At 38.7% G+C, this 27,826-nt stretch overlaps 1 protein-coding gene across 2 annotated transcripts in view; it reads left to right on the forward strand.

Annotated features, from left to right (window-relative positions):
- The window catches only part of MDFIC2 (MyoD family inhibitor domain containing 2), a 108,015-nt gene extending 80,635 nt beyond the window's left edge, over positions 1 to 27,380 (forward strand). For both annotated transcript variants that reach the window (XM_069561657.1, XM_069561658.1), the window contains 2 exons: positions 18,406 to 18,627; positions 27,121 to 27,380. In XM_069561657.1, coding sequence (XP_069417758.1) covers positions 18,406 to 18,627; positions 27,121 to 27,380 — 482 coding nt within the window. The remainder of the gene's footprint in view (positions 1 to 18,405; positions 18,628 to 27,120) is intronic.
- Positions 27,381 to 27,826: the final 446 nt, after the last annotated feature.

The following is a 27,826-nucleotide window of genomic DNA, read 5'->3' on the forward strand; positions in this document are numbered from 1 at the left end:
TTAAAATTATTTAAATGCACAGTTTTATATAACTAATTTGACAAAAATACAAATGCCAATGTACTCTTAACAAAGAGCTAAAATGACTAGTTTTATCTTTATGGCACTATAAAAGCATTTCAGAAGCTGAGAACCTAGAATCTCAAAGAGTCTTCATCTTCAATGACTAAGAACAAATTTTACCCAAACTTTCAACTCTTCATGGCTGTAACTGTTCTTCTATTTAAGTTCTTGGATTTCCAAAGTAGTGGTTCTTTGTTTTATAAACCTTGGGGAAAATGTTTGGACCATATAAGCACCTGCTGCTGCTGCTAAGTCGCTTCAGTCGTGTCCGACTCTGTGTGACCCCACAGATGGCAGCCCATTGGGCTCTGCCGTCCCTGGGATTCTCCAGGCAAGAACACTGGAGTGGGTTGCCATTTCCTTCTCCAATGCATGAAAGTGAAAAGTGAAAGTGAAGTCGCTCAGTTGTGTCCGACTCTTAGCGACCCCACCGAACTGCAGCCTACCAGGCTCCTCCATCCATGGGAGTTTCCAGGCAAGAGTACCGGAGTGGGATGCCATTGCCTTCTCTGATATAAGCACCTACAGGAATCTAAAGCATAAAGGGTGGATGTGATCATGGTTAATATTATTGTTATTTGCTAAGTGAGATAGAGAACTCACCTGAGAGACACAAAAGATTTCAGCCAGGCTCAGGGGTTCTTTTTAGACAACCTAATTGATAGAGGCTGTTAAAGAGAATTAGGAGATTAATCTACCCAGCTGATGGAATGAGGACTAACACTCATCATCTAATATTGCAATGCCCTATAAATATGAAAGACCTCCTTAACAATGATGGCCAGATAGAATCATATGCATCAGAGTCCCAGGGAGTGGGACAAGAGCCAAAGTGCCTTATCTTTCATCATACATTGTCTTTTCTGTCCCTTCATTTGAACCTTGGCCTCAGTGGGGATTTCTGACCAGCCATTAGTCATTAAGGGGAATTTCATTGGTACAAAATTCATGTTACAGATGGCAGAGAAGGGATACCTGTGGGCAATCTGTCTGTTGACATGTTTGCCTCCTATAAATAGACCATAAAGACCCCAACGGCACAACCTTGACACATTCATCTTTTCCTTCCTGTATCTTTGATAAAGGCAAGGACAGCAGGCTTCAAGCCTCAGTTCAAAATCTTACTCCAATTTTGCTAGCTTAGAAACATACCAATGAATAAAGCACAGCGCCCTTCCCCTCTAAACTGCATTTTTCTTGCTAGTTAAACTGTACTTTTAATAACCTCCTCATTGCGTTACTACAGGATTAAAGGAAAATTCATTTAAAGCCCTAGCCAAAGCTTCTCACAGTGTAAAGCAAATGTTAGTTATCATTATAATCTTTATAATACTTTCATTATTATAGCAGGTGCTAAGTGAATGAATGGATGGATGAATTGGTGAGTGGAAGATGAAACTAACACCTATGGTTTATCCAACATCTGAAATTCTGTAATTGGATAAAGTTTCCAAAGAATTTCACATCTGAAAACTTACCTGAAAATATTTCACCATCCCTGGGTATTATTATATCTATTCTAGATGCAATATAATATAGAGGAAAGAGCACACAACTAGAAGCCAGGAAAACCAGAATTTAAATATTGCGTTGCTTATCATCAGTTAACAAACACCTCTCAACATTCTTTCAACCTTTACGCCAAGTGCTATGTAAGCTCAGGAACATCAAGGCATGGACAGCTTTCCTCACAGTGGGAAAGACGCACTCATAATGGAAGGACAGACAGAAAGGACCTATTTTACAAGTCAAGAAAGGCTTCAGAGAGGTTAAATGTCCATGAGGATGGGAAATGGAATTTGTTAATCCCCATAGTCCCTGTACCTAGCAAGGTACAGGAGCAGATGACAGGTAGTTGTTAAAGAAATAAAGTACCATTTCCTCTGGGTTTGAGGGATGAGGAGAAGTTGAGTAAGGTAGGGAAAGAAGAAGGTAACTTAAAGCAGAGAGAACGGTACTAGTAAAGGGCATTCACAAAGTTGGGAGACATAAATGTCTGTGGGTGTGGAAGGTGCTTTTGGGAGGAAAGGAACTGCAGATTAAAAAGACAGTGGCTCTGAAAACACTGTGAATTGAAAGTGCTGTATAGTACAGATGTATTACTTACAGTGCTGATCGCTGCCCTGATTCTGAGTTCTTCAGCATCCCATATGGTTCTGAGATGGGTTCCTCATCCAAATATTCACTGGCTCCAGGGTCTTCTTCAAAATGCCTGAAATCTCTCTTCTTCCTTTCTTTATGAAAATATTTTAGAGGATCAGTGAAAGATAAACATATAACAATACTTGCCTTCATCATGCTTTCATTAAACAAAGGAAACAGTTATAACACTTTTCACGGAATAAAATTACCAATGTATGCGTACTGACCACTCCAGACACTAATGTTTCCATTGACTACTTTGGATTCTAATCCACATCATCACATTAGGACATTCTAACATTCATTTTAAAGAAGCCCATTTTTAACTGGTCATTTTGAAAGGGAGTATTTTTTTCAATGAAGAAATCTATTTTTCTCAGCTTTTATAAAGGTATTTTGCATTAAAATGCTCATTTAAGAAAACTTGAAAGATTCAGAAAATTTGGAAAACTCATGCTCATTACAAGCATTTGGAAAATTCAGACACTTTTGTGAGTGGAGGTTTTATCTGAGAATCGTTCTTACATACAATTTCCAGGTAACTGCCATAATGAATAAAAATTAATAATGCAAAAGTTGCTTTATAATTATACCCAGATACCATCTTGTAAAGAGACCAAACACTTCTAAACACTTCCTGGTTTCTGGCTGTGTCACCTCCAATCAGAGTTAGCTTTGAATGATAATATTCACTTCAATGCTTTCACTGGAATTTAAAACTTGTAACCATTGATCATTTCTCAGGACAATTATCATTCTTTCCTTGCCTCAGCACCTCAAAACTTGTGTTCCTAACTTTGTTCTTGCTTTCTTAGGAAGTGAAAATATAACTTTTTTTCCAAAAAAAGTTTTGCTAGTTTTCTTTAGAGTAGTGTATCTTCTGATGAAGTATCATGAGAACACCTTAGTATACTTTTTCACACAGAAAAGACAAAATGATTGAGGATAAAATGGTCAAGACCTAATCTTCCCTCAAATTAAAAAAAGAAAAAAATGTTGCACCACTGTTTTCTGGCACCTGACTTTGGACAAGAATGATTTAGGGACAACCTAAGAACAACTCTTTCTTATATGATCTAATTTTGCTTGTCTGGGTGCTTGAAAAATATTTTTATTTTTATACGTTAAAATACTTTGCAGGATTGTTGGTCTCTTTTTAGTAAATTTTAGACAGGTTTGCACTCGTAAATTATTTCTGCTCAAGACATACATATCAAGATTATCTTTAAGCAAAGTCTGTATTTAAACTGTTTTGGTTTCTTCAGGAAACTATAGCTCTTAGGTAAGACTTATGTGCTCTGGCCTCTATATGTAGCACCATTTTTTATCATCAACTTTAATCCTCTGTCCTTTACTTTTAAACTATGGGAGAGTTGTTCATATTTACTCTCTATATGACTACTGATATTTGCTGTAGGGTCAGTTCTGTGTTTTACTGTTCCTAAGGCAGATTTTAACTCTGTCATAATTTTGACATCTTCAGAATCTCTTAATTCACTGTGTCCCTTTGGATCTATCCTGCAGGTTTTTCACCTCCATCTGTTTCCTCCTTAAGATTTTCTTGTCTTTTCTTCACAGAGTTCTTCAGGTAATCTAATGAAAACCTCAAACAATGCTTGAAAATCTTCTGTTTATGGTAACAAATCATACCTGGATTGGTTAGAGTGTCAAAGAACTACAGCTCTCCAATCAGATCAAAAAGCACACCTCTTCAAAGGAGAAGGAAGCTCAATTTTCCAGTTAATATAAAATATTCATTTCCGGACCATGACTAGGGGTGGTGATGGGGAGGAACAGACATAGTTCATTTCCCTCTCAGCAGACCTAGCCAAAGTGCCAGACTGATTGGATTCTTCAGTTCAGTTCTTATGAGTTGATATGTTGTGTCAATTTTTCCCAGAAAAATCAAACCCATAATTTATGGGCATAAGCATTTTTCCTTTTCTATCTTGTCTGAGGTGTTTGAGAAGAAAGCTAAGAGAAGTTGTATCAAGGATTGCTATAAAGACAATATTTTAAACTTGAAGCTATGACCACAGTGTCTGTTTGGCCTATGGAGATAATTTTTAAAACCTATCATGATTAATACATGCAGTAAGTGGAGACTTTTTTAAATAAGACTGTTCTCCTTGAAATGGTCCAAACACGCCATAGAATTGTCCTATTATTTTTTAAGACCTGGAAATGTAAACTGACTTTGTGCTAGTTTGTTCCAACTATTCTAAAATATATTCCGAATAGGCTACCTTCACATGCTAGAATACTGAATATTTTATGCTTGGACAAGGAGCAAACTATAGGTCTTTCGCCAAGCACCGTCAATGCACTTGAGTATGGGTTACCAAAAACGCTGGAGAATTTTTTTTTTCTATTTATTGTTATAGCTCAAATCCTTGTGTCTCTGGTAGGCTTTAAGTGACATAAATATGCATTTCCATCTGCACGTCCTTGTCAGGAATAGTTCTGCTGGGAGGTGTTATGCCACCCAAGTACTTCCAGAATAGAGTCTGTTAATCCTGTTACCACTATAGAAACTCAGAGGAAAAGTCTACTCAGGCCACTACTGCAGCTGCTGTGCCTGTCAGTGTTCCAGCAGCCACACCCTCAGTACAGAAAGGAAGTCAAACAAGATGGGTTTTCCTTCAGGTGGAGGGGGATGTAGAGAGCTGACCTCACTTTGTTATTTAGACCAGCAGTCTCTAGGTTTTTGTTGTAAACCACTATTATTAAAAAAGTAAAAAGGGTGGGGGTAATGAGCAAGCCCATCTTGGGCATACACACACACACACACACACACACACACACACACACACACATGGGCACGCACAATAGAAATATAAGCTGCCATATTAATTGCTATATACACTAAAAATATACCAAAATATCTATTATGTGAGCATTTCCTTTAAAAAATAAATATAAATAGCTGTTTTAACCTGCATTGGATAGACTTGTACTCTATTGCTAAGTTGCTTCTGTCTTGTCCGACTCTGTGCAACCCTAGGGACTGCAGCCCACCAGCCTCCTCTGTCCATGGGACTCTCCAGGCAAGAATACTGGAGTGGACAGCCATGCTCTCCTCCAGGGATCTTCCCGACCCAGGGTTCGAACCTGTGTCTCTTCATCTCCTGCATTGGCAGGTGGATTTTTACCACTAGTGCCACCTGGGAAGCCCTGTACTCTATTAGGTGTGTGTATATATATATGGAGGGAGACCACTGAGCTAAACTTCTACCAGATAGGCCACAAGGAACAGATCATAGACCCCACTTAGGCTTCTCATGATGCCACAATACACTGTGCACACACAGCGGGCCAAAGGAGCTGGAAATGCACATGTGCTTCGCTCCTCCACTTACTGCCTCCTGTTACCTCTTGCCCTTCCACTAGCGTGGCTTGACTTCCAGGCTCCAGGCTCTCTGTACAGATGACATCCCTGTCCTACATTTATATAGGCATGTCATGGATGGGTATGAACCTGTCAAGACCTACAAACCAACAGGCATCCTGCAAAGTCTGTCAGCAGATATGTCACCTCAGAGGCCTCACGATACAAAGGCAAGAACCAGCTAAATAAACCAAAACCAACCATCAGTCATCCAATAAATATTTTCCAACCAAAGTTTATGGATATATAAACCCAAAATGAATGTCTTTCACTGTCTAATTCCATATAATGCAGGAGAGCTCAGAATTACCCATGAATCTAGCTGTGGAACAAAAATTCTTCAGAAAGGCAGTGAATATGAAAAAAAAAAATCTCGCACTTCTCATGATAGTGAAAGACTGTCTTTTCAGATATAGAAAACCGAAGACTTGGCTCAAAGTTCTGCTCGAATTGATAAAAATAAATTATTTTATTGGTAAAACCTAGAGTCAGCCAGAAAAAAGTATGCAAACTTCCCCCAATCACTATCAGTGTGGGTATAAATTGACATGATCCTTTTGGAAGGCAATTAGTAAATTACATGAAAAGCTTTAGAAATTTCACCATTAATTCAGTAAGCCCCTACTTATGACTTCAACCTATATAAACAGATAGATATATGAAAAGATTCATGAAAATGTTTAAGAATATTTATAATAGCAAAAATTGTCAAGAATCTACATTTTTATTGAATGGTGGAACTGTTAAATGCTTTATGATATGTCACATAAGAAATGATATACATTATTTGATTTCTTATTTATTAAGTACCTATTATGTAACAGGCACCCATTCAGGAGATTGCAATTAATAAATATAGACAAAGCTTTCATAAAGGTGATATTTCAGTCAAGTGTAGAAGAGACATATACTACACAATCAAGGAAATGAGGACACATGCAAAATATTTTTAGAGTAATAGAAAGTAGTAGAAAGCTGAGAGCTGAAGAATTGATGTTTTTGAACTATGGTATTGGAGAAGACTCTTGAGAGTCCCTTGGATTGCAAGAAGATCAAACCCGTCCATCCTAAAGGAGACTAGTCCTGGGTGTTCATTGGAAGGACTGATGCTAAGGCTGAAACTCCAATACTTTTGGCCACCTGATGTGAAGAACTGACTCAATGGAAAAGACCTGATGGTGGGTAAGATTGAAGGCAGGAAGAGAAGGGGACGACAGAGTATCAGATGGTTGGATGGTATCACCAACTCAATGGACATGATTTTGAGCAAGCTCCAGGAGCTGGTGATGGACAGGGAAGCATGGCATGCTGCATTCCATAGGGTTGCAAAGAGTTGGACATGACTGAGCGACTGAACTGAACTAAATATATTGAAAGTACTATGCAGATAATAAAATAGTGATGTAATAGAAATTGCTGGTGGTGAGAGCCTGGGATTATTTTATACAAGGATCTCTCACCATCTGCACTATTGCCATTGAAACCCATATTCTTTGTGTAGGCTTGTTGTGTTGGGGGAGGGCTGTGATGGTTCCTGTGGATCGCAGCATGGTTATTAGCAGTGTCCCTGGCCACTCGTCACTGAAAGCACTCATCCCAACCACGACAGGAAAACACGTCTCCAACCATCGCCAAATGTCCCCTGGGTGGCAAAATCTGACCCAACCGAGGACCACTCATTTAGATTTAGTGTAAGGTAAGGCTTCTTTGAGGAGGTGACATCTGAGATGAGATGCATGCTTTTAAATAATCTTTGGGATATAGAGAAATATTCGTGATATAACAGTAACATATATAATATAGCCAATAAAATGTTGATGTTGATCAAGGTTGATGTTCTTTTTAAATCTCTATCTAGACAGAGAATACAGCATGATGGTAAGAAGCATAGGTCTGTAGCCTTGCTGCCTTAATTTCAACACCAGTTCCACTGCTTTTCAGTTAGGTGGCCTTGGGTAAGTTACTTTATATCCTTGTGCTCTTTGGTCTTCATTCAAAGAGCGTGGATGATACTAGTAGTACTTAACTAAGTAGTATTAAATGAGTGTGAAGTACTACTAGTATCACCCCGATGGTAACTCAAAGGGTAAAGAATCCGCCTGCAATGCAGAAGACCAGGTTCAATCCCTGGGTTGGGAAGATCCCTTGGAGGAGGGCAGGGCAACCCACTCCAGTATTCTTGCCTAGAGAATCCCATGGGGTTGCAAAGAATCGGACATGACTGAGCAACTAACACTACTACTACTAGTAGTATTAAATGAGTTAATACCAATAACAGTTCTAGAAGAGTGAGTGACACATAGTGGAAGCAATGTATACAATATATACATACATATTATTATATAGACAATATACATATATATTATATAATAATACATTAAAGTTACATTAATATATATTCTAAATTTAATACACACTACATATTATAAATCTGATACATATATAGATACATATACCAGATATTTCCATTGTCTTTTGGTGAAACAAATAAAATGTGTTAATAATGATAGAATTACAGGGGATTTTATTTTGCTTGTCTTTTTGTATTCTTCACAGTTTTATAGACACAAATGTAAATGCTGCATTCACATCAAAATAAAAATCAATATTATTTTAGCACAAAAGAGAGAATTTTTAGACTTTCACCAGGACCAACTGGCATATTGAGAGTGGGATAAGAAGGCCAATAGAAGATGTGATCAGAAAAGCCTGTACCAGAGAAAATGAGTCAATTGTCAACTGAAAGTTGAGACACCCCACATTCAATCTGTCAGTCAATTCATCATTCATCTGAAATTTTACATGTGTTTTTTTGCCAGACACTGTGCTAGGTGCTAGAAAATCAAAGGCAAATAGAGGTGTAGTTTCTGCAAGGAACTCACAGCAGAAAGGGGAAGAGAAATATATCCAAAATTAACCACTGTACAATAAACAGAACTATAGGATATAATGAGGATACCAGCCCAGGTCTCTGGGGGCTCCCAAAGGAAACAATTAGTTTCAGCTGGAGTCAGGGGGTATTGTAGGAAACTTCACCTATGAGATGTCACTTGCATTTGTCTTTGAGGGATAAATTTGGAAAATGCAATCATTTGTAAATTCTGGTTTTAGGCAAACATATAGCATGCTTCCTAATCAAACACCAGCAAGATCACCTAGAGAGGAAAATCACAAAGGACAAAGGAGTTATACTTCAGAAAAGTGTCTTGATCTCATATCAGAGTGCCTGGTTTCATAAAGCAATTTGTGAAAATAAAGTTTGACTGTCATAGGAATTAGAAGGCGTAAGTTCAGGTACTAGCTCTGCCCCTTACCAGTCGGATAATCTTGGGCAAACCATTAAAATCTCTGACCCTCCATCTACTTCCTCATTCATATAATAGTGATAATAATACTTTGCAATAGTGTTGTGAGCGTCAAATGAGATAATGCAAGGAAGAGACTTTCAGTGACCTTCAGATAGTTGGGATGAGAAACTGTGATGGCTTTAACAGAACAGAGACAATTGTGAATAATTATAATTTAATTTTTAACATTTATATTTAAATACAAACAGTAAGAAAAGAAATCAACTGTATATACAACACCAATTAGACATGAGTTTATAGCCTGATTGGCTCCATTTATTTTTTCAGAGCTCTTAACCTATTACTAATCCAAGTGCATCAAGCTATAAAAACTTTATACAGTTCTTTCCCTAAGATAACATAATCTTTATTTCTTGAGACACTTTATACTAACATTAAACTGAAAGTAACTGGATAAAAATGAAATGGAGACTCATAATTGCAAACTGTTTTCATGTTGAAAGAAGATTCAACCACATTCTAGGACTGAATTGCTCTTGCTACAGTTTAGGATCGAGCTATAAAAAAGTATATCACTTAGCCTATGCCTGCCTACCAGTGCAAAGTATAGTGGCAAACAGAAAACAGAAATAATTATCTAGAAGCATTAGGCCAAAAATTCCACTTCGGCCCCCTAAACTGAAGTTGCTTTGCAGGCAGCAGGGAAACCTAGGACGGGGCCATGTTTAATTTTCTCTTAAAACTTTCTTCCCCCTGAATGCTTTTCACCTTGAACACTTAGTCCTAGCATATCTGGAGAAATAATGCTCACTTGCTTTTTCTCATTTTAAAAGAGAGATTTACTAAGGCTGATAGAAAAGGCTTAAGATGTCCTCTTGTCATGGCCCTTGATAAACATTTCATCTAATATTTTTGAGACAGTTTTAGTCGAAGCGCTGCAGAAGACAAATCAAAACAATAATACATAAAACTGCTGCTTTACTTGAGTGTTTTTTAAAAAAAGAAAACAAACCCTGAATGTCTTTAAAGGACATCTAACCAGAATTGGCATCTGAAAAATTAAAGAAAAAGATCCCATATATTCAGTTCATTTATTTCTCCCCCATTAAAAAACATTAAAAACTCTAGTACTTTGCCACCTGATGTGAAGAACTGACCCTGATGCTGGGAAAGATTGAAGGCAGGAGGAGACGGGGACAACAGAGGATGAGATGGTTGGATGACATCACTGATTCAACGGACATGGGTTTGAGTAAACTCCAGGAGTTGGTGATCGACAGGGAGGCCTGGCATATTGCAGTCCATGGGGTCAAAAAGAGTCAGACACGACTGAGTGATTGAACTGAACTGAAAAAACAGATGTAATGCACATAAGATTTTATGTGGTCCTATCTAACAGGATATAACAATGGCACAATCCATGAATTACTGACTGCCATTCATCTCAAAAGGTGAGATACTTAGGAAGCCTTCAACTCTCACCTTGAGTAAACTACCCAACTCGGCTTTGAAAAAAGAAAATGTGTGTTTTTAAAATATAACTTCTTTGAGTATCAGTTACCTTGTATTACACTTTTGTCACTACTAGGGAATCCTTATCATCCTCATTTTGTTCTGTCATTAACCATAGTATCAGATCTCAAACTTAACTCAGTTTAAGAAAAACAGTGCTCTATACATCAAGAAAATGATTCTAGCTCTTTCTAATAATTTTTCACCATGTGTGATCATGTATGCTTTTTTCTATTTTGTGTATTGTGTCATTACCTACCAAGCTATGGAGAAGACAGTCCATATATTCTAACAACAAGATATCACTTCTGACATTTGTGTGAACTTTACAAACTTTGCTCATTACGGGAGAAACTTTTTTTCTTATGTGTACAGTATCAGCTTACTAATCATACTTATTTGTTAATGGCTTGGTAACTTATACTTACAAATGTCACTTCTCTGTTTTGATCAGATTTCAACTACAGGTAATCACAGTACTAAATTCTAAGTTAGAGGACAATTTAAATCCAAAGGAAAATATAATTCATCATCACAGCTTTAAAAAATACACTCACCTTAAAATTTTGGTGCAGAATTAAAATGAAAATCATCCTTCCTTAAAATCTTATCTAGTAATTTTCATAGAGACTTCTGGAGTTTATTGCTCAGAAGGAAAACTTAAAAACAAGCTAATTTTTTTCAAAAGGCAATATGTCAACAGAACTGAGTTAAGCCATTGAGAATAAGAGAATGGGGAAGAAAGAGTTACTGACATTTTGTGTGTATGCGTGATGTACGTGTGCTTTGTTTTGCTTTTTTATGAGTAATATGATCAGGAGAATATTGCTCATGATATCTTTTTGATTACAGTGTATAAGATGTCTTGGGAGAGTTGCTATTACAGTTGAGATCAATGGTACTGAAATACAGGCCAATCTTGTTCTGTTTTGCTTTGCTGTATAGTGCTTCACAGATGCTGCATTTTTCACAAATTGAATAGTGTGTTAGTTGCTCAGTTGTGTCCCACTCTTTGCCATCCATGGACCGTGGCCCACCAGGATACTCCGTCCATGGGCTTCCCCAGGCAAGAATATTGAAATGGGTTGCCATTTCCTTTTCCAGGGGATCTTCCCAACCCAGGGATCGAACCTAGGTCTCCTGCATTGCAGGCAGATTCTTTACCATCTGAGCCACTAAGGAAGCTGCTCTATGGCAACTTTGCATCAGATAATTCTATCAGAGTCACTTCTTCCAACAGCAGTTTCTCACTTTAAGTCTCTGTGTCACATTTTAATAATTCTCACAGTGCATGCTGTGCTAAGTCATGCTAGGTTGCCTCAGTCATGCCCGACGCTTTGCAGCCTCATGGATTGTAACCCACCAGGCTCCTCTGTCCATGGGATTCTCCAGGCAAGAATACTGGAGTGAGTTGCCATGCCCTCCTCCAGGGGATCTTCCAACCCAGGGATTGAACCTGAGTCTCACATTTCCTGTAGTGGCAGGCAGGTTCTTTACCTGGGTATTCTCACAGTATTTCAAACTTTTTCATTTTTACTGTATTCGTTATGATAATCTGTGATCAGTGATCTTTGAGGTGACTATGACAAAAAGATTACAACTCATTGATGCTTAGCATTTTTGAGCTATGAAGTATTTTTAAGTAAGGTACGTACCTTGTGTTTTTAGACAAAATGCTGTTACACACTTAACAGACTATAGTATAATGTAAACAGAACTTTCAGATGCGCTGAGAAAGCAAAATAGTCACATGACCTGCTTTACTGCGGTATTTGTTTCACTGTGGTCTTTTGCAACAGAACCAATGAAATCTCTGAGGTGTACCTTGGAATCCAGAATTAAGGGCACAGAAGATTAAACCTGACTGGTAGTTTTGCAAATGAAAAAACAGAGATGTACTTGTGAGATATTTAGAAGGAAGAACAAATAAGAACTGGTAAATAATGTGACAGAAGGATGTGCGTGTGTGTGTTTGGTGAGTGTGCTCAGTTGCTTAGTCATGTTCCACTCTTTGCAACCCCATGGACCATAGCTCACCAGGTACCTCTCTCCATGGAATTTTCCAGGCAAGATTACTGGAGGGGTTGCCATTTCCTACTTCAGGGGATCTTCCCAACACAGGTATCAAACCCACATCTCTTGCACCTCCTACATTGACAGGCAGATTCTTTACTACTGCACCAGTTGGAGGGATGGAGCAAATCAAAGAATACTTTTAAGTTTAAGAAATCAGCAAAAGGACAATACTTTGAAAAGAAATTAAATTGTGAATTCTTCAGGGATATCCAGGAATATCAAGTTCAAGGAGGAGAATGAAAGGCCAAGTAGAAAGAGACAAAACAATTGTAATAATTTGGCTGGTAAATCAAATAAAACATCCAATAGTCAGCTGCATGTCTGAGAACGCAATTTGTGATGACTGTGGGTCTCTTGAGGACCAAGACTATTTGCTCTTAGTCTCTGAAATCCCAAGCATATCTAGGCACACAGTTCATCTGCCTGGCTGGCTGACTGCATAGAGATTTGGTAACCAACTGCACAAAGAAAATGAGTTGTGAGTGTGAATTAAGACCAAGGAACAAAGCAAGGAACTAAAAGGACAAAGTTTGAAGAATATTGAAGGAATGGGAGGGGGAAAAGAAACCAGTAACAGAGATACGAAAGGTCTGTCAAAGAAGTGAACCCAGAAAGAGAAAGGCGAGTGGAAAGGAAGAAAAAAAAAACAAGAATAGAATCAGAGGAGTGCCTGTGGTGTAGGATGGGGGTAATGCTACTTATTCATAATTTGAAGTCATATATATATATATAGATATATAGATATAAACTCTGAAGATGCACCAATGCAAAAATTCTAAACTTACAATTAGTGAGCAAAAGTGAAAATTATTAAAATGTTTCCTTAAAAACTTCAAATAAATAAATTAATATCTCCTCTCACATTGATTCATCCATTGCATGTGGGTACTCAATAAATGTTAATTGAACTAAATTAATAACATTTGCTCAGTGGTAATAAAAAATTAATTAACTGTCGGTCTTCTCTGTTACTCACATTTATTCCCACTGCTTCTGCAATTACTTCTAGCCCAAACAGAAATTTTCTATTTCCTTGACGTTTAGTATCCACTTTAATATTTTTCACCAACAATACAGATGAACTTCTAATTTTTGTCCTAATTTTTGTGATCTTTTTCCTGTTGAAAAAAATTATTTTCTCTAAGTTAATGTCAAGAACTATGTATAACATCCCAAATATAGTTCCACAAATTCCTTATTTAATTCCAAAATAGTTTTCTCTGCAGAAGATGTGATACCACTTTTTATGTTTCTCCTTTTAGCTTATGTTACTTTGTAATACTTTGGGTACAAAGTCAAGTAACACCACAAAAGAAGGAATCTGGGGAAATTATTGTTAGCACTCCATCTACAAAAGACGGAAGATGTCAGTAACATTCACCCAAAATTGTGACTCATTTCAGATGTCAGAATTCTGGGTTGAACAGACTGGGTTCTGAAATGTGTGTTTGTCAGATGATTTTCTAATGAGTAACAGATAGTTCCCACTGGGGAATGGAAAAAAATAAAAATATAAACAGATATAGAATTAAAATAACTTTATGAATGGCAGCTTAACTTCTCTATAAAATTCTCTCAGTACAAGCCCAGTGTCTCCAAATGGTTGCTTAATGTAGCACACCACTTAGATTCAAAATGCTATACTTAAAAGTGTTGAGAAATTAAAAAGAGAATCATATACCACTTGGCTGTATACTGTATTCTCCGCATGTTCTTACATTCCAGTAACCTCTATCCAACTTTTTTTTGTTACTGAATTACTTTGTGCAAAGGCGATTTACATGATATGCTGCCTGACTACGTGTGATAATTTGCACTGATTGTCAATTAATTCTGTAAGTAAATAGATGCTGTAATCTCTATATTCATCAAGGTTTCGTTATCTATCAGCTCTTCCTGAGGATAGAGCAGCTGTAACTAAACAGGCAAGATTCCCTAAATGTGCGAGAAGGTAATCTTGCTTTGTAAAGACTGCTGAGGGAGGGGTATGTCTATAAAGTGATGTTATTTGCAAGGCTTGATTTTCAGTAGGTGACACATCAAAGGATTTAGAGTGAAAAGGGTTTTGCTGATGTGCAGTTCCAGTGGTGAGGAAGGAGAGAGAAAAGCTAAGAACAAATTGGAGGAAATATTGAATAATATAGAGAGACAGGGATAAGAGCAACGTTTTTGGAGTCCAAACGGCCTGGGTTCAAATCCCAGCTCTATCATTTACTAACAAGGAAGCCTCAGGCAACTTATCTAAATAAACTTTCTAAGCCTTGGCTTTACTCATTCATCTGTTAACTTGGGGTACCAATTTATGCATTTCCCATGTATTCTGGAAGGCTGACAATAACCACCTCCTAGTGTCTTTGTGATGCTTAAATAAGGTACATAGTGGTAACACAGAACACTTGACATAAATGTATACAATTCTGTCGGGGTGGGGGTGGGGGGGGGCGCGTGCACATTTAAGGCAGTGGTTTGGTGTTCAAAATGGGTGATTTTAACCCTTGGAGGAAATCTGGCAATATCCACAGACATTTTTGTTTATTGTATCCTGGGGCAATTGGTGTTACTGGCATCAACTAGCAAGAGGACTGGGATGTTGCTAAACATTCTATAATTTCCCTGTGACAAAGAATTAAGTTAAGTGAAGTGAAGTCTCTCAGTCATGTCCAACTCTTTGTGACACCATGGACTGTAGCCTACCAGGCTCCTCTGTCCATGGGACTTTCCAGGCCATAGTACTGGAGTGGATTGCCATTTCCTTCTCCAGCGGATCTTCCCGACCCAGGGATCGAACCCGGGTCTCGTGCATTGTAGACTTTACTGTCCGAGCCACCCAGGAATCTGGCCTCAAATGTCAGTACTTCTCAGAGTACTGAAGGCATAATTTGAATGACTATTTGTGATTATAGGTGGTTAGTCAACACTCTGATATCCAAGTAAGAAAAATAAACTATTCTTTTTTATCATTATTATCATTATCATAAATCCATGAACCTCTTCTGAGTTAGAATCCAAGAGCTTCTCTATCTGTTGAGCTAATTCTATTAATTCAACATTACATTGTTATTACTGTTATTCAGTTGCTAAGTTGTATCCAACTCTTTGCAACCCCATGCTGCTGCTGCTGCTGCTGCTAAGTCTGACTCTGTGCAACCCCATTAAGGGCAGCCCACCAGGCTCCCCCATCCCTGGGATTCTCCAGGCAAGAACACTGGAGTGGGTTGTTGACATTTCCTTCTCCAATGCATGAAAGTGAAAAGTGAAAGTGAAGTCGCTCAGTCGTGTCCAACTCTTAGCGCCAGGGACTGAAGCAGACCAGGTTTCCCTGTGCTTCACTATTTCCCCGAGTTTGCTCACACTCATGTCCATTGAGTCTGTGATGCTATCCAACTAACTCATTCTCTGTCACTTCTCCTCTTGCCATCAGTTTTTCCCAGCATGACAGTCTTTTCCAGTGAACTGGCTCTTTGTATCAGGTGACCAAAGTATTGGAGCTTCAGTTTCAATATTGATCCTTCCAATGTATATTCAGAGTTGATTTCTTTTAGGATTGACTGGTTTGATCTCCTAGCTGTCTAAGGGACTCTCAAGAGTCCTCTCTAGCACCAGTTAGAAAGCATAAATTCTGCAGTGCTTAGCCTTCTTTTATGGCCCAACTCTCACATTCATATATGATTATTAGAAAAACCTTAGATTTGACTATATGTACCTTTGTAGTCAAAATGATGTCTCTGGTTTTTAATATGCTGTCTAGGTTGACATTACATTAAATGCTATCAACAGCAGATCTTTTCCTGAACCCCTGTTTCTGCCAATCCCTTTTAAGGTGAATCAAACTTCATCCAAGAGATTTAAAGTGAAGAGCATAAGAGACAGAGAAAAAAAATTAAGCACTGTTGAAAGTCAAGTCTATTTGGAGGCTCAGAAAGAAACAAAAAAGGCTGAAGACAATTGTGTGTGCAATAGGGTCAGTTCTCACACCAGTTAGGAGCCTTTGGAGAACAACTGTTTTCATAATTAGCTTCTGAAAATCACTGATGTACCTATCAGTAGGCTGTCCTCTTCTTTTCCCACTCTCAAAAGCAGAAGGTCGCTATGGCAGTGGTTCCCAAACTTGTCTGCATGTTGGAATCTCCTGGGAAGCTTCCAAAATCTCTGAGGAACTGTAATCCAATCTGTTAAAGGGATAGAGGGGATGCCTGATCTTTAAAAGATTTCCAAGATGATTCTACTCTGTAGATTGGTCTAGGAACCCCCGTCCTAGCAGGTAGGATCAAGTAGAGATTTCCATCTGCTTCAAACTAAGAAGCAACTTCTGAAAGGACAATGACAATGGAGTTGGCAAGAAGATACTTCTTGCACAGAGCTGCCTAACCACAGTAAAATTAAACCAGGTTGCCAACTCTTTTATTGATTTCAGTCACTCAGTGAGCATTACTGAATTAGGGACTGAGCTAGCGATGGAAAAGGAAATCCTCCAGAAAGCATCTTTACTATCTCCCAATAGTGCCGCCCGATCCCCAGGACTGGTGCTTGTTTCGGTCTGGAGAAGTCCCTAGGAATCAGTCTGGATGTGTGTTTCACATCTGTTAACCCCTCTCTCCATCTCTAGATCCCTTCACTGGTGCAAGTAAGCTATACATTAACTGCACCACTACCCTATCTGGTCTCTTTCTCTCGCCTGATTTTGTGGTATGCTTCTGTTGAACACTCCTCAACATTTTACTGCATTGCTAATGTGTTCGACATTTCTAAAAGCCAGTGACCAGACCTCTGTTGTTGTTGCGTTAGTCACTCGGTCATGTCTGACTCTCTGCAACCCCATGGACTGTAGCCCACCAGGCTTCTCTGTCTATGGGATTCTCCAAGCAAGAATACTGGAGTGGATTGCTATTCCCTTCTCCAGGGGATCTTTCTGATCCAGGGATTGACCCTGGGTCTCCTGCATTGCAGGCAGATTCTTTACTGTCTGAACCACCAGGGAAGCCCCAGTTAGGCAGCACTGAATTCTGAGGGCCCAGCCCAGTGCTGACAGCCTCAGTCATTATGTGGGAATCAGTCAACAAACATGGGAGTTGTGAAACACACAGAGCACCTAGGTCTTCTCAGGCTTCTCAGCCTTCCCTGTGCCTCTCCAAACCAGAATCTCAGTCAAAGAGCTTGCTAGACGTTCCCTGCCTGCCAGGTTGTTATATGGAAATAAAAGCCTGTTCTCCGAGAAGCACACTCTCAAAGCCACAAAGATGACTATCACCTTTATAAGGACCTAACAAATGGCAAAGCAGAGAAAAGACTGGCAACCAAAGAGTCTTCAAGGGCTGACACAGAAATGAGCTTATAGGCTGGTTATGTGTGACCCCTTTTCTTATTCAGGGAAGGAAACTAAGGTCTGTAAAGGCAAAGGAATGCAACAACTTGATTGAGATCATACACAATATTAAACAGTACTGTCCAGCATTTAAAAATCCTCCTGTTGGCCAAAAGGTTCGTTCAGGTTTCTCCATGAGATGTTAGAGAAAAACCCAAATCAACTTTTTGGCTAACCCAATACTACTTCTGAGATCCACAACACATTATGACAATAAGTGGGCAACATTTTATGAGATTTTTGTTAATTCTAGTGAGTGAACGCCTTGCTTCTCCCACCCATTACTACAAAGACCACCGTGGAAATCACTGTTACAAATTACCATGAAATGTGAAAATTGCCATGTGTTTTAAATTTTATAATTATTGCACGTTTATTCTTACATATATTTTCATTCAAAATAATCCTATTCAATAATGTTGCATACTTTCAAATAATATTTTAATCTTGTAAAAGTCTAGAATGGGAATCTGTCTGCAAACATCCATTTTTGGATCCCTAGGTCATGTCGACTACAGCGGGTGTCTGTATGTGTGTTTTCTTTTTTCATCTAGATGTGCAACTCACAAATGAAAAGCAGGCAGACCAGAAAGCCATTAATGCTATCGTTATAAATTCAGTATCCGAATTCAATATCACAGATGGACCAGCCAAGGAAACCCCCAGTGAGAAAAAACTGTCAGAATCCAGCATATCACTGTCCTCCCTTGAAGAAAGCCAAACGAAATTTTCCTACCTCCAAACTGATACTTCAGTTCATCCGAGAGACACTGATGGTATGTTTCTCACAATCAACCCATCTCTAAATAAAGCTCCCCAACCCCCAGCCCCTGGAAAATCATCACATATGCTGTTAGGGGAAAAAAAAAGTCTATGAATATTAAACAGGAAGACTTTGATTTGAAAACTCTGGTGAATGACACATGTCAAGGTCACCTTGCAATTACGAGGTGCTTGGCAGGTTGTTTGCTCTCCAAGGTGGGAGTCTGAGGCAACCGGTTTTAAATAGCTCGACTGAGGTATAATCATCCTGGCTATGGAGCTATGAAGTAAATTTTTTAAATGGCCAATTTTTTTCTCTTCTTGGATCTGGAACTATTCAACCTTTGAGTCTAGACTGAGAGGAGAAGAAGGCAGAGTGGAATAGTATCAAAAAGTTGAAAGTGTAAAAATAGACTTCTTTAACTATAAGGATGCTGACATCAGCAGCCTGGGAAAAGGTAGGTTCCTCTGGTAAAACTGCCTCCTAGGCATTTGAATCAGTGCAAAGCTATACCAAACCATCTCGATGTATGACATAAGAGGCATGTTTCATTTGCAAAACCAATTTCAAACTGAGCTGATGTTAAATGATCAGCATAGTCAAGTTCAAAGTAATGGACTTCAGACTAAGACATATGGAATTTTAGTCAGGCTAACTTTGCAGTGACCTTTACAGAAGATGCAAATCACTCAAAAGCTTTATAATATTCCATATTGATATTTGCATTTAAGGAAAACTCAAAGTTTCTCAAAGGAAAACATAACAGGGTATAGTTTCTGGTCTATATTTAAATTCATATTTGCCTTTCAAAATAAGACAAAAAATGAAATGAACTCTGTATAATAGGAACTTTGAAATCACATCAGTTTAATTCCTGACTCAAATTTATTCACTGTATAAAACTGGATAAAGTTTTACCACCTATGAATCTCAAACTTCCAGTTGTTTAATGGTGCTAGTAATGCACCATACAGTGTTTTGAAGATCAAATGACATAGCATGGGTCAAACATCCAGGACAAAGTCTATTACATGATAGGTGTCTAATTTTTGCTTTTATTATGATTACGGTTTTAAAAAGTAAGGAAAAGATTTCTAATACATGTTATATATGATCGTGTGAAAATGTTGTCATGGATGCTTTTGACCAGAGGCTACAGACAGGATCGCCTGTAGTTGCCAGGTGATAATGCGAATAATGAAGCATGGAGGTAAACAATAGGCATTGGCGAGTATTATGGCAACGTAAAGAGCACTACCTCTACTCAGCTCCAACTAATTGTTGCCAGAAGGAAAAAGAGGTTCAGAGTTGCCAGACCTAGAATGTTACATGCAACCTCTCGATTTGTAAGTGTTGGCAACACTTATGATGTTGCCAGCTTCCTTTATGGAGCCCCAGATACTCACAACAAGACATGGATTTTGGCTATCTTTGGCCTGTAGACTGCCAGATTATGACCTTGAGTCAAGATGATGTCCATATTTCTTGTTTTGTTAGAGCTTGATGCTAATCCAGAAAACAGGCAATACAACAACGTTCTCAGCATTTTGACAGTAAAGAATTTTGTGAAATCGTGTCAGGGTTACACAGCTCTTGTAATGATTCCAGAATCAGGAATTCCCGTTATATGTATCCACACACACACGTACAACAGAACCACTCTGACCTATCTTATCAGGTATCTTGGCAGAATGAGAAGGCCAATGCAGTCAGCATGTTGCCTGAAATGAACCCTTGTATTCTCAGGGAAGATCCAAATGACTATTCTATTAAAATGGCAACCCTACTCTGATGCTGCACGTAGAAAAAAACTATTCACTCTGCAAAAGAGCAAAGGAGATTCATGAAGACTGCTGAATTAGACTGTCTCGTTAAGGCCTGGACCAAGACTACTGTGGTCCAGGAAATTCCAATATTAAGCTAACAGCCTAGCAAATAGTTTACTCTTCATTTCCCTAGGTATAAAAAAAAAAAAAAAAAAAACACACCTTCCTACCAAGGTAAGCACTTTTGGTATCTGGTTAAAAGACAGTAAAACATCCAGACAAGGGCCCACAAACAGTGTGAAGAAACCCTTATTACCCTAGACAGCAAACATCAAGGAACTAAAACAGTTAAATCAGATTCACTTCATTTTAGGAAATTTTGATAGTAATTAATTTAAGGATGCAGAAATTGAGAGCTGGGGTCATTGTTCATACTGAGATAAATACAGAAATATCTTTCAGGAACAGCAGGGGAAACAGAAGGGAAAAGAGAAGATTGCATCCACTTTCATGTAGTTTGTGGTTAATTTATTTTCAAATATATAAATGAGTGCATAGGAATGGATGCTTAATTGCTAATATCTATTATTTATATACATTGCCCCCACTTAAAACAAGGATGGAGAAGCCTCACACATGCAGATTTTGTAAAATGCGCTACATCCATTAGCACAGTTCATGGTGTGTGCTCTGATGGGAATTTAAGAAGGATTTTTACTGCACATCACACACTATGTGCTGCGACATTATTATTAAATCATGGCTCATCCTGCGTGGTCCCATTCCTGAAGAAAAGGGGAGAAGTCCAGAGCACTATCTGTGCTTCTGCTTCTATGTTCTAACTGTAAAAGCATCCCAGTGGATGATAAAACCAGGATATACATGCTATGAGAAAACAGGCTCCTTAAAAAGAATCTGAGAATATACCTAATGGATGTATAATTTTGAATCTGAGGTGTCTCATCCAAGTGGAAGAGGAAAATCATAAATATAAGACACCTCAAAAGAATAGTCTTAATTACACCATGGACTACTGAATAAAATGATTACGTTTTCTACACTGTAAATTTCATACAATTAAATGCAATAGTGTCACCTTATAAAATGTTTCAATTTTATAATTATTTCAGTTCATTTGCTCAGAAAAAAACATAAGCACAAATTTACTAAGTATCACCCAAATCTAGTCATTCTAGTTCTAAAGAACTAACTTCAATGTTAGTTGTGCTTGTCTGAACTTAAACAGATCTTGACATATTTAAGTAGCTATTAAAATTGATAAAATCAGGGATGATACCCCAGCTAGAGAAAGGCAGTCACACTTTATCTATTTCCATTCTGCATTACAGACTTTTTTGAAGAACTTAATGTTGGGGGAGTGGGAACCAATTTTTATACTTTTGAACCAAAAACTTCCAGTAACCAGTTGGAGCCACCATGTCATGAATCTTGTTATTAATGCCAAGTACTCTCAGTGACCATTAACCATAATATACCAGAATACGGCGTTTGGAGGAGGTTCATCTCATCTTTTGCTTTGTTTTTGTTTTTAATTTTGTTTTGGGAGAAGAGGATGGGATTTTTTTTTAATCTGTATTTTTTAAATTCATGTTCTTGCCACTTTGGAAAATGATTCCCAAGGATGCAGGAGGTATGCTTCTGGAGTTGAGAAGTGTGGCAGGGACCACAGAAGGCAGCTATAGCCACCTCTGGTTCCGCCTTCCTCCTGATTCCAGACATGGTGGTGGCAAGAACAACGACAGCTAGAAGGGCAAACTCAGAGATGACAGGGCCGTGAATGAGGGACTGACCTCAGGCACACTGGTGGAAATTCCTTCACACTGTTGCCTTCTCCATTATAACTAAATATGATCTTTTCTAATGAGGCAGATTCTGCCTCTCTTTTTCCCCCATATTTATTGTTTGCCCGTGTGGTACAGCATGTGGGATCTTAAGTTCCCTGACCAGGGATCAAACCTGTGCCCCCTGCACTGGAAGTGCAGAATCTTAACAACATCCCTGCCTCTTTAAATTTGAAGTATGCTTGATTTCCAGTACTGTGTTAGCTTCAAGTATATAGCATAGTGATTCAGTGTTTTGCAGATTATACTCTGCTGCTGCTGCTGCTAAGTCACTTCAGTCGTGTCCAACTCTGTGCAACCCCACAGACGGCAGCCCACGGGCTCCCCCGTCCCTGGGATTCTCCAGGCAAGAACACTGGAGTGGGTTGCCATTTTCTTCTCCGATGCATGAAAGTGAAAAGTGAAAGTGAAGTCGCTCAGTCGTATCCGACTCTTAGCGACCCCATGAGTTGCAGCCTACCAGGCTCCTCTGTCCATGGGATTTTCCAGGCAACAGTACTACTATAGGTTATTACAAAATAACAGGTGTAACTTCCTGTGCTGCACAGTATATCCTTGTTGTTTACCTATTTTATATACTGTAGTTTGAATCTGTGACGCCCATACCCCTAATTTGCCCCCCTTTCTATCTCCCCTTTAGCAACCACATTAAGATATGGTGTACCTATACAATGGAATACTGCTGCTGCTGCTGCTACGTCACTTCAGTCGTGTCCGACTCTGAGTGACCCCATAGATGGCAGCCCACCAGGCTCCCCCATCCCTGAGATTCTCCAGGCAAGAACACTGGAGTGGGTTGCCATTTCCTTACTCAATCATAAAAAAGAATGAAATACTGGCATTGCAACAACTTAGACGGAACTACAGAATATTATGCTTAGTGAAGTAAGTCAGGCAGAGAAAGACAAACTTTATATGTGGAACCTAAAAGTAATACAAATGAATGTATATACAAAACAGAAACAGATTCTCCCCCTTAAACAGCCAATATTCTAATTACATTTGGAATGGTCCAGAGGCTGCAGTAGTCCTTCAGGATCGTAAGAGTATCACTTAGCACTTCACAGTCTTCACATCCTCCATGCACCCTAGGGCTGAAAGTAAAGAGGAAATAAAAGCACCCTAAGAGGGTTTTTGTCATGGCTTCTTGCTCAAAGGCAAATACCACATTCGGCTGAATGGCTTGAAGGTCTCAGATCTCCTTTAACTCAGGTTTAAGGAAGGAAGAAGTGAGAAATGAGATGGGTATCCTGACAGCAACATGCAGAGCCTATGCCGTGATGTCACGTAGTTCAATAAAAGGAATTGAATACGTACGGAATGTGTTGCAGAGGTATAAAGAGAGCTGAAAGCCAAGTGAGGAAATCAGCAATAATCGGAAAGCTCTGCCACCTCTTCTTTTGGTCCCTCCTAGTCACCAGTAAATCATCAGTACGGACATTAGCTTCTCAGCCACTAGTAACTATTAGTAGACAAAACAGAAGTAAGTGGTACTAGCAGAAGCCACAGATAGAAGGGCATTTGGAAAAAGATAAAACCAAAGAGAAGATTCAAAGCAGAGAGCTTTGTAGCCTGAGGTAAGGATTTAGGACCTGATTCTAAAGGGAGAGTGAGATGTTCTAATTTATGATTTTAAATATCACAGGGGCTAATGAATTGGAGGTGGGCACATGTGGAAGCAGTGTCCTGGACCGGAGGCTGTTTCCATGGACCTGATAGTGGCTACAGCTAAGACAGTTGACAGAGGCTGACAAATTTCAAATAGGACTCTGCAAGGCAATCAGCGAAACTCAGGAGAGAATTGGTTGGAGAGGGTATGATGAGGAAAAGAAAAATGACAGGAATGAGGTGTAGCTTTGAGGCAATTCATATGTGCGTTCAGGAGCCATTCACAAGATAAAATTAGGGAAGAGACAGGTTTGTGGAATGTGGGAAAGAGGGAGCTCCATGATGCAATGTGGCCTTGCTAAGTGAGAGATGTTCTGAACACAGTGCAGAAGAGATGAGATGCAGGTAGCTGGATGGATGCTGGGCACGATGTCATGATGTTTTAGATGGGCCAAAAGGAATGCTAATGAGAGGCTATGGAACATCAAGTTTATGCAACATTAAAGTTCTAAGGAATACTGCAGGCAAAGGAAAATATACCCAATCAGGAGAATGGAAAGTCCAATTCTTTTTTCAAAGTTGAGAATTTTCCCCTGAACTGCTTACGTTACTTTTTTTGCAAACAAAAATGGACCATATGCAAAACAGTTTCCCCTGATCATGCAGAATTATTTAATACATCTTTTAGGAACTGTGTGGAACACACTTGAAAGTGGGGAGAAAAAATCTGTTTTCAATTCATTAATGTTGCCGTGTTTTTCTGGGCTAGAGGCTCTGCCTTTTATAACCAAATAAAAAGGACTGACTTATAAACAGAAAAAGAATAATGGGCTCTATTCTCAAGTGCAAGATAGAGATAAGGAAGGAAACAAATGCCAGCTTGACCAAAGGATTAGGTCAATATACATATAGTACAATATACATATATAATATCATACATAAAATCTATGGTACATCAGAAGCAGAGACCTCCAGGGTCTGACAACTTGAGGAGATGTTGGCAAGACGATTGAAACCAAACATTTGTATACCCACAGGAAATTACAAAGCCATTTCACAAACAGGTTTTCACACTCTGATAGGAAATACCAGCTCCCATCCCCAGAGGACACCCTGCACCCAACCTGACTTATTTCTAAGCCAAACTTTCAGTCTTGTAATACTTACAAATGACAGGATCTGGTGGGTAAATTATTTTTATATGGTCACAGACCTGAGTAAGTCTCTGATTCTCCATTCTAAGAGATCAGGGAGCATTTGCTTAGAATATTTTCTCCTGAGAGCCTCTTCTTTGCCAGGGGCTGCTAGAAGAGCAGTCTTGGCATTAAAAAAAGTGATGAGGCTTTATGCCCAAGATCTTTGACCACCAACATGCCCTCTTCAGAAATGCATGCTGAGAATAGTCTATGAACGGCACTCACTCACTTCTGAATTATTTGGGTGATTTGTAGTGACTTATGAGCTATGGGTGAGTTGGCCACATGCTAGAAGCTGGCTCTGAGGGAATAAAAATACACCCTGTCTGGCACAGAGATGAGTACACACACCATAGACGTATTATGAAATAGGCCACCTAAACTATAAATACTGAGTAATGGCCACAGCACCTGCAACAATATATAGCAATTAAAGTGGTCATAAAAGTTATGGCATGGTTCTTTACCACTCTGTCTTACTGGGAAGAAAGAATCAGAGGGTGAGAGGCTGGGGAGAGGGCAGGAGGGACTGAGGGATGATGGGAGATTTTTGTTTACCTGTATGCAGAACTCATTTTAGACCTTTATATATATATATATATATATATATATATATATATATATATATATATATATATTTTAATAAATTGGAATGACTTTATTTAAAATATTTGTTCCCTTTCAGAGAATTTCCATATTCTCCCTTCTCTTAAACACTAAGCAGTGTTGTACAACAGAACAGCAGTTCTGTTACGAATAACAGAAAAAAGTTTTCCAGAAGACATTCTTAAGTCAATGGATGGGGACCTAAAAACACTTAGACAGCACTGGCAGATGACGCAGAAAGCAGAATTTGCAGGCTTGTGTAGTCAGTCAACTGAAGTCTGAAAACCAAAGATTACTAACATTCTTAATGGAGGAAAAATAGATTATAAAAGTCTAATAATGTTAATTGATTGATAAGCCCATTAGGAGAGGGGAATTTTCCCCAATTCACACTAAAATGTTACTTTCAACCATCAGCAGTCTTCAGTATACTGATTTTAATTAATTAGATGATATATCACATGAACACTTACCTACCCTTTTTAAAAACCCTTACATGTTTTTGAGACTTTCTTAACTAAAAAAAAAAAAAAAAATAGGAGGAGGGAGGGAGGGAGGGAGGGAGGGAGGGAGGATGAAGAAAGAAAAGGAAAGAAGTTATAGTTTTAACAAAAGAACTGCTGCATCTAACTAATTCCCTTTATAGAAACAAACAAACAAAAAATAATCCATAACCCATCACAGCTGCTTGGCTAGAATTACCAATTACCTTCGATGCCTTCGAGATACTTTTCATATTTTCACAAGTCTGCATAGCAAATTTCTAAAACAGTTTTTTTTACACAGGATTGATAAGATTTATACCATTTTAGGTGTATATGATGATGTATTTCATTTAACTATATAAAATCAAGGCTTTACATAACTGGAGGAAAAATGAGACAGGGCTTAAAAATAATATACTACCACAAACAACTACGATTATTTAAAAAGTAATTTATGTTAGGTTTTGAAATGTGCTTTTCACTCGCACTGAATATGGGTGTGGCAGATTTACTGGAATCCACATCAAACAAATAAAAAAGCCTTGTGACGAGAAGCCAGAAATGTGGATGGTCTCTCCTTGTCCCCAAATCTAATTGCTCCTGAAAGCTCCCAGCACTTGAGGAGGACTTGCTGTTTTTCAGACCACTGCAAGGTTTCAAGAGAGGTAGCTAATTGGGCAGCTTCCCAGCACCTCTATACATAATGTAAATATAGGAGTTTAGAACAGGGACAGCACTTTAAATAACCAGATTATGTGGAATCAATAGGAAATGCTCAGGAAGTTAATAAAGCAATTACTTAAGTAGAGTGAGTACTGGACAGGGGTGGGAGCAGTTGAGAAAAGAACGGTGTTCATCACCCCCAATACGGGTAAATAATTAAGAGTCGGCTATAAAGTTATCAAGCACACCACTGCACATGCTTGCCCTGCATCTGCGTCCCCAGATGAGCCACATATAATTGTTCTTCTTTCTTTCACCAGAGGACTGCGCCTCCCTTATCCTCACCTGTCTGTTCTGCCAGTTTCTGGATTGTCTCCTGATGCTCCCGGACACGTGTGAAACGGTGTGTATCAATGTTTGCTGCCCCTCCCACAGGTACCATCACACCTCAGATGAAAGCCACTCCCGGAATGACTGCAACTGCAACTGTGACATTGACTGCAGCCTTTTTGAATCTTGTCACGAGACCAGTGAGTGTCTGGAGTTGGCCATGGAGATTTCAGAAATTTGTTATCGTTAGTGCAACAAAGGAACCCTGTTCAGGCAGACCTTTTGGCCCTCAGGGGAAACTTCATGACAATGAGCCTGTGATTTTCCTGTGCTGAAATGTAAGGAACTGTACACATTTCTTGGATGCTCTAGACCATTTTATTCTGCACCTGTCTGGGAAAAAGCTAGTATTGTCAACCCAATGGTCTTGTTCCAAATTTCCCCACCGCATGGCTCACTGAAAAATCAGATCTTGATCACATGTGATGAACAAATCTTAAATACTTCTTAAATGCCATAGGTACAAGATGTTTCTTGACTGCAAAATAGCATGCAGAACCATTCTGTGTTATTGCACTCATTGGCTTGCATCATGGATTCAACTTCATTCACAAATTCAGGACAAATTAGTGCATTCTTTTAGAATTGACATACATTAGCTTGTCTTTCTAATGGACTCATACATAAACATTATGC

The sequence above is a fragment of the Ovis canadensis genome, chromosome 19, assembly GCF_042477335.2.
Source record: "Ovis canadensis isolate MfBH-ARS-UI-01 breed Bighorn chromosome 19, ARS-UI_OviCan_v2, whole genome shotgun sequence".
Taxonomy (NCBI): domain Eukaryota; kingdom Metazoa; phylum Chordata; class Mammalia; order Artiodactyla; family Bovidae; genus Ovis; species Ovis canadensis.